At 31.0% G+C, this 7,404-nt stretch overlaps 1 protein-coding gene across 1 annotated transcript; it reads right to left on the reverse strand.

Moving 5' to 3' along the window:
- Positions 1 to 2,613: 2,613 nt before the first annotated feature.
- LOC105134085 (probable CCR4-associated factor 1 homolog 6) lies at positions 2,614 to 4,093 on the reverse strand. The gene is made up of 2 exons (XM_011038357.1): positions 3,920 to 4,093; positions 2,614 to 3,817 (listed from the first exon to the last, which is right to left on the reverse strand). Exon 2 carries the CDS (start codon positions 3,661 to 3,663, stop codon positions 2,830 to 2,832), a length of 834 nt encoding a protein of 277 aa, XP_011036659.1. The 5' UTR covers positions 3,664 to 3,817; positions 3,920 to 4,093; the 3' UTR covers positions 2,614 to 2,829.
- Positions 4,094 to 7,404: the final 3,311 nt, after the last annotated feature.

A 7,404-nucleotide genomic window follows, 5' to 3' on the forward strand; every position in this document is an offset into this window, starting at 1 on the left:
TATATAAAAAAACTGAATAAAAAAATAAATTCATTCAAAATAGATTAGTTTGAACTAATTTTAATTTTTTAAAATATTTTTTTTTTAATTTTTATAAAATGATATTATCCCTTTATCCCTTTGTTTTATTGTAGTGCAATGATTCCTTGGTACTGGGTTGGGAAAAAAATCTGGCCACATTGATGATGATGATGGCCTTTCGGATTCTCCCATCTCTTTCATCTCCGTTCAGCAAATATCATTCCATAACTTTCTCACATATTCCAGTACCAAGAGAATTCTATTAATTGTTTTTTTTTTTTTTATGCAGAGAATTAGTGCTTATGTTTTACCAAAAAGGCAAGGAATAAGTTTGGTCTTCGTCTCAGGGCTGCAATGAAGGATTGTAAAGGGGAGAGCAGCAAGTGTGCTGAAGGGTCTTAAACCGCTACTAAGACCATTAGTGATGCACCAGCCATATACTGGGATCAATCCATCCAGTACCAGTTCATGAAAATGCAACCAGAAACAATAATAATCACTCAAACAAAGAACAGAGACTAGACTGGAACACAGAAGACACAATAAAGTCGTCAACAAGATGATCAATCAACTAATTATAATTTACAAGGCGAGTCCGATACGGGACATACCTCTTCTAAACTTGTATCTTGGAAAGGCTCAATCTGCTTCCGCTCGTCCCACAACTCAAATCTCTTCAAACCATGCTGCTACAGTTGAGTTGTTAAAGATGCCAACGCCCATGAGCATTTTCTGTGAATAAGTATGCCCATAGGAGTGTGTGGTAGCTTTAGAGGAGTGGTTTAAAAAAATATTTTATAAAAAATATTCTTGGTTGAGGATAATTTGATATTTGTATATATTTGATTATAATTAAAGTTATATAAAAAATAGTTTAATATATTTGGTTAAGAATCTGTTCAAATTAAGATTATGTTTGTATATATATATATATATATTGATGGTTTTTAATTTAAATATTATAAATTTAATTACTGTTATTACATCATAAAATAAATAATACTTATATAAAATATTTTTTATTGTTTTATTAAACTATCTATAATTCCATCAGATATAAAATCCATCCGACAAGGATTTTAATTTTCTTGATTTTTTAAACGCGCAACAACATTAAGTAAAATATTATCAGGAATGAAGTTGAAATTATGATTAAATTCTATAAATGTTACGTTGAAATTATGATCAAACTCTATAAATGTTATGTTATCAAGCGATTTCTTTTTAATTTTTTTAAATAAAATATAATTAAAAATAAAAATTAATTTTTTTTTACTAAATCAAACTCAATTCAATATATTTATCTTTGAACCGGGTTCAAGCCAAAACAATAAAAAGTTTTTATTGTTTATATGAATAATACAAACACTCTCCGTTGATTATTTAAGTGACGTAGAATGGACGAAAGCAACTCTTAGCTACTTTTAGCAAATTTGTGGGTTAAATACATTTTATATATATCCCACACCATTTTAGAGCATCTCCAATGGAGAAGCCAAATGGATAGTCAAAAAATAAAAATTAATATTTTGGTTTTTTTTTTATTTGTTTTGCACACTCCAAGGGGGAAGCCAAACAAAATGCTAAAATGCATTCTCTCCCACAAATGCTATTTCTACATATCTCTTTAAAGAGCCAAAACCAACAAAGTGGGACTACTAAAAAAATAGACCAATTAAATGTAGACATGTGGAAAAAAAAATAACATTAAACAATATTAAAAAATGATAAAACACTTATTTTTTTCACTCCAATATAAATGGCTCTTCAAATAACTTTTTTTCATTGGAATAAATATGATGACTTTTTTCCATTGAAATAAATATGGTAAGATAAGTTATATTTATATTATTCAAGAATAAATATGATGGCTTTTTTCCATTGGAATAAATATGGTAAGATAAGCTATATTTATACTATTCAAAATATTATTTTATTAATTTAGCTTTTCAAAATAGCATTTTGGATGGGAGATAAATAGCATTTTAGATTGGAGATGATCTTAGCATCACCAAATATGTTATTTGTGTGAGTTAACTTTAGTAAACACCCTCGCAACATGAATTCCAGGAACTAAAAGAAACAAATTGAGAGAATGTATTATACACCATGGCACCTCCATGGCCTTCTCCACAACAAGGATGGAAGAAGGTTGAAGAAGAAGAGGGAGATAGCACTAAAATTCATCACTTCGCAAGTATTATGATTATAATATTAATTTCCAGTGCTTTCATCCTTAGCAGGGAGGCAAGGGATAATCCAAATAAGAAAATGTGAGAAACGCCGAATACTCCAGAGCATGTTAAGAAGGAATAAAAGGAAATTACATTCTCAACAGATAAAATACTGATTTGAAACTGAAGTCTTCCACAAGACTTCCACTGTGATCCCAACTTCGAGGAAAAACTAGAGCTACACACTCTAATTGTCGGAAAAATTAAATCAACGGAGGGAGAAAGAGATAAAGATCCATGTATTCTGAAGGTTAATTAATGAGTAACTATTTCTCCATGAAGGATGCATATTGCAAACAGACAAACACCAAGAACAATGCACAGGAGATCATAATAAAAGGAACTTCAGCAGAACAAGTTGTGAAAAAACTAGGATTATTATAGAAGCACTAACTGCAATAATTTACAAAGAACCAAGCTACAAAGCAGTCAAGGTTTCGGTTACAAGGAAGCTATTGAAAGAATTCAACACTAGAACAACAATCTTTCTTGGCAAAGTATACAAGGAGAATAGAAAGTCTCACACGTAGTCTACAAATATTGATCGATCTTTTGCCCAATTATTTTCTTTACTTCAATTAGTATTCTGTCCATTCTCGACACCAAGACCATACAAAACACCAGCATACTTCTTAGTGGAGCCACTGAAAAAGTTATCCTTCAACTTCTTAAATGTGGATGATGTAAGCAAACTATCAGAGCCAGCTTGATGGCACACACCAATTCTTTCCACCTCCAACAACTCTGCAAGCTTGTTCAATCCACCATGCAGGCTATTGCAAAACTTCATCAAATGCTTGATATCATACACCATTGGAAAATACATATTGATCAAGTCAAAGAATCCTGCTTGTGAGTCAGGCAAACTCCTGCAAGTCAAAAGCTTGAGCAAATACCCAAAATCATATCCACTATGAAAAGTAACCCAGTTCACACCATCATTCAAAACAATCCCAGATGACATCAGAAGCTCACCAAACCGATTCACATCAATACCCATTTCACTGTTCTTCTTAAAATCAATCCCACATTGGCGCAACAATTCAATTGAATCACTGGCAAAGATGTCTTCAGTCACATTAAACTCACGAAAATTAAATTGCCAAATGCAAAACTTATCCGTCCCACAAGTTGGTAAATTCCCATTCTCATCCGAGAACGTTAGACCCAATTGGATCAATTTCAGCATGTCAACATTATCTTTCAAAGTCTGATAATTATAATCACTAATATTCTTAAAATTCCCGACAGGGCGCAAAACCACGCCAGGGAACTCGGTATCCATAGCTACGTGATTAAACTGATCGACAATTTCACGAATCAAGGCAAACTCCTCTTCGAGATTATCATTCCAAACCTCTCTAATTTGAATAGAGTCTTCTTTCGGCGGTGCAATTGACATTTCCATTAAAAAAACAGTTAAAAAATCCTAGAAAGTTCCAAACTTTAACGAATCCAGATCCCAAAAACACACAAACATAAACACTTCGAAACCTCAAAACCTGAAAAGGACCTGCTTAAATTCAGTCCCAAAACGCAGTCCTTTCACAAACAACCCAGATCTACAACAAATAAAACAAAAACAACAAAAATAAAAATCCAAACTTTATTGTACAAAACCTCAAAAAGCTAAAGTATTTCAATCACTAAAGCAAAGATCTAACCTTTCATGTGTGAAATCAGAGGTTGTAGAGAACAGATCTTGAAGTGGTGATTTGTGATTCCTGGGTTTGATTTAGAGAGAATTTTTAGGCCAGATAAAGATTTTATGAGAGAGAGGCGGGTTAACTCGCTATGATGTCTAGTAAGAGAACTGTGTGGGGGAGGACAGTGCAATAAAAGGGGAAAGTGATGTTGCTTGAAAGTGTGAACGGGTCAAAAACGAGGGCGTTTACACCGTCTTTACCAAAACGCTTGCGTTTTGTGTCTTCCTTCAATTTTCATACTGTGAACTGTGAATCTTCACTTGAGAATTTGAACCTTTTTTAAATTTAGACCCCTATATAGTCTTTGTTATGGATCCACAAAGACGTTTTTCTAGGGTTTTAGTCGGACTTTCGATTCCCATCTTGATAATAAATGTATGATTTTATATCCTTAAACCATGAGAAAAAAAATAATTCCAACAAAGGTAATATTGAGGGGATATTTAGAAATATAATAATAATTATTTTTTAAAATATTTTTTATTTAAAAAATATTAAAATAATTTTTATTTTTATTTTATAAAAAATATTTTTAACATCAACATATCAAAATATTAAAAAATATTAATTTAAAATAAAAAAATATAAAAAATTCAAATACTTTCAAAAATATTTTTAAAATATAAAAACAAACAAATCCTTGGCCTCCCACCAAAAAATAAAAAAGTAGATTCTTACTTTTATAATAATAATTTATTTAAAAATATTATCTTTGTATAGAATTATAATTGTTAAATCTAATTTTTTTTTTTTTTTTAGATTAACGTGGGTGTCCGGGCCAGCTTGTGCGCACCACGACTAATCCCACGGGTCCTGAAGTTAACGACCATGTAAGCCTCCAGTGGCCATCATATGAGCAACCAAGGACTCGAACCTGAGACCACAGAGGGAGCAAACCCCTTGATCCCAAATCCTTATCACCACCACCTAGATGGTTAATTGTTAAATCTAAATTGATGTTATAGGTTGATATCAAAGACTCGGGATCTTAAACCTGATTTAGAGTAAATTTTTAATTAAATCAAATATAATAATATTGACTAAATAAAAATAAATCAACTTACCAATTTCTAGTGACTCAGTTATCTTAATTAAACTTAATTCAAATTTAGTTGACTCAACACTAAAAAAATAATACCACAATGTTATTTTAATAAAAAAAATTATTTAATAATTTACAAATTGACCCAATAACATATTTTTGTTTTATGAATGAGTCCTCGAATCTCATCCGGCAACTATGCATAAAACTAAGAAAACATAAATGAAATACATTTATTACTAACTGAAATTTATCCCCTTCCTCCTAGTTTAGCATCATGCTAGTATTTATTTCTTAAATTATTTTTATTGAAAAAGACATTAAACTGAAATTTTGGTGAGTGTTTTTCAATAATTTTGATATATAAATGTAAAATATATAAAAATTACATCTAAAAAATTATTTTTAATATATTTTTAATTGAAAAATACTCTTAAAAACATCATGATTCACATTACCAAACACCAAACTTAAAAAAAAAAATCTATAAGCGGGTTGAATAATCCAAATCACAGGTAGATGCTTGCAATTCTTGGTTGAATGTTACCAGCCAATTAAGCTTAATGTCACAGGTAGATTTTTGGTGACTGGCAAATGACCACATGAGAAGATGCCTGTAATTGGCGTAACATCGACAGGTCTAGAAGCCTCTTGCAAGACGACTGAGTTAAAGCTTTGAAAGATCAAAACGGTGGGATCCAGGGACGTCTCTTTCACGGACAAGGCAAGGAAGAAGCCTTGACTTGGAGTACCGGATATAGGACAAATTAGACCTAACAGGGTTTCATAGATGACTCTGCACAGGTTTGAAAATGGTGCTTTGATGCTTGTCAGAATATTCAATAATATGGAAATGGTCTTCGGTTCACAGAGTCCCGACTCTGTGTGCTTAATTTGTCGTTTTGAACGATGCTTCTTTTTATCATTTACGATAGTTGGCTGGCATTATATGTTTTTTCTGCCTAATCATGGCTATATATATATATATACATATACACGACGTAAATGTATTTTCATTAATCTCTTAAAAGTTAAAATTTTAAAGTTAATTAACATGTAAGTTTTAGTAACCTGAAATTTATATTACTTAAATTAATGATTTTTGAATAACAAATCAATGATTCGATGAATTTAATTTATATTATTTGATTATTGAATGAATTTATTGTTAAGATTTCTTTTAATTTTGTTGTAAAATATCAAAAGATTAATAATTGCATTATAATTAAAAAATAGAATACCATTTTGAATGTAAAAGGATTTCTTACTAATTCAGAGAAGAAAAGGATAATATTTAAATTATAAAAGAAACTATGATATATTATTGAATAATTATAAACTAATAAATATTTATAGTTCATATTGCATCACAAATCATTTTATTATTTCATGTATATATATCTCTGAAATCACCTTAATTATAAAACCATATGTCGCTGATATTAGATGATGAAACCTCTAAGATTCCTAGACATTGCCCTGAAAACATGTTTACAATAAAATTACAATAAAATGTTTATTGTAAACATGTTTTTAGGACAATGTCTAGGAATCTTGAAGGTTTCATCATCGGATATCACCGACATATAATATTTTTTTATATATATATGATTTTTTAATAGTATAAAATAAGATTCAAATCATTCCCAGTCACATGAATCCAAAGATAAACTCAATGCTAGAAATAAATATCAATTGATTCGCAATTATTGCTGCTATAAACAATTTGTAATCGTGCTTCCCACTACCAAATGTACATCCCTTCATATTTATTTAATTCCCCAACACTTTATTATTATTATTATTATTATGGATGGGAACAAAAGAAACTGAATGATGAAGCCTTTCGTGACTTTTGGTCCCAAATGAAATACTGCACGCAAAGGCGTTCTGACCTTTCCCCACAACTTTTTCAAACTTGTGGAGCATGCGTTGTTCCTTTTCCTTGTACTATCTATTTTGTCCTTCATCAATAACACCAAATGATCGAGAGTTGAAAATGGTCTTTAAAATCACGATGTTCGTCATTTTACGAAGTCAACATATACTGATCTTACTAGATTACTTTAAGAACTCGAACGGCATTAAAATTAGATTAAGATTGTCTTCACACGTAATTAAAAAATCAAGTGAGTTCATGTAAAATTAATTATGATTTTCTACAAGTTAATATATAAAATGCACGAAACCAAGCCTCCAACGTCCGGATTAACCATTACATGCAACATTAACCCTACTCTCTCTCTCTCGGAGTCGTTCCGATCCACACCCAACCATCAGATGCAACTTTCACTTTCGGCGCCGTCAGGGTGTGCCGACGACCCCCTCTATTTTCTTTCCCTTGTCGACTGGGTCCTCTCCATCGACTTGTGCTCCTAAACGCATAGTAAAGCTCTTTGAA

Source organism: Populus euphratica, unplaced genomic scaffold (genome assembly GCF_000495115.2).
Source record: "Populus euphratica unplaced genomic scaffold, PopEup_1.0 scaffold40.1, whole genome shotgun sequence".
Lineage (NCBI taxonomy): Eukaryota > Viridiplantae > Streptophyta > Magnoliopsida > Malpighiales > Salicaceae > Populus > Populus euphratica.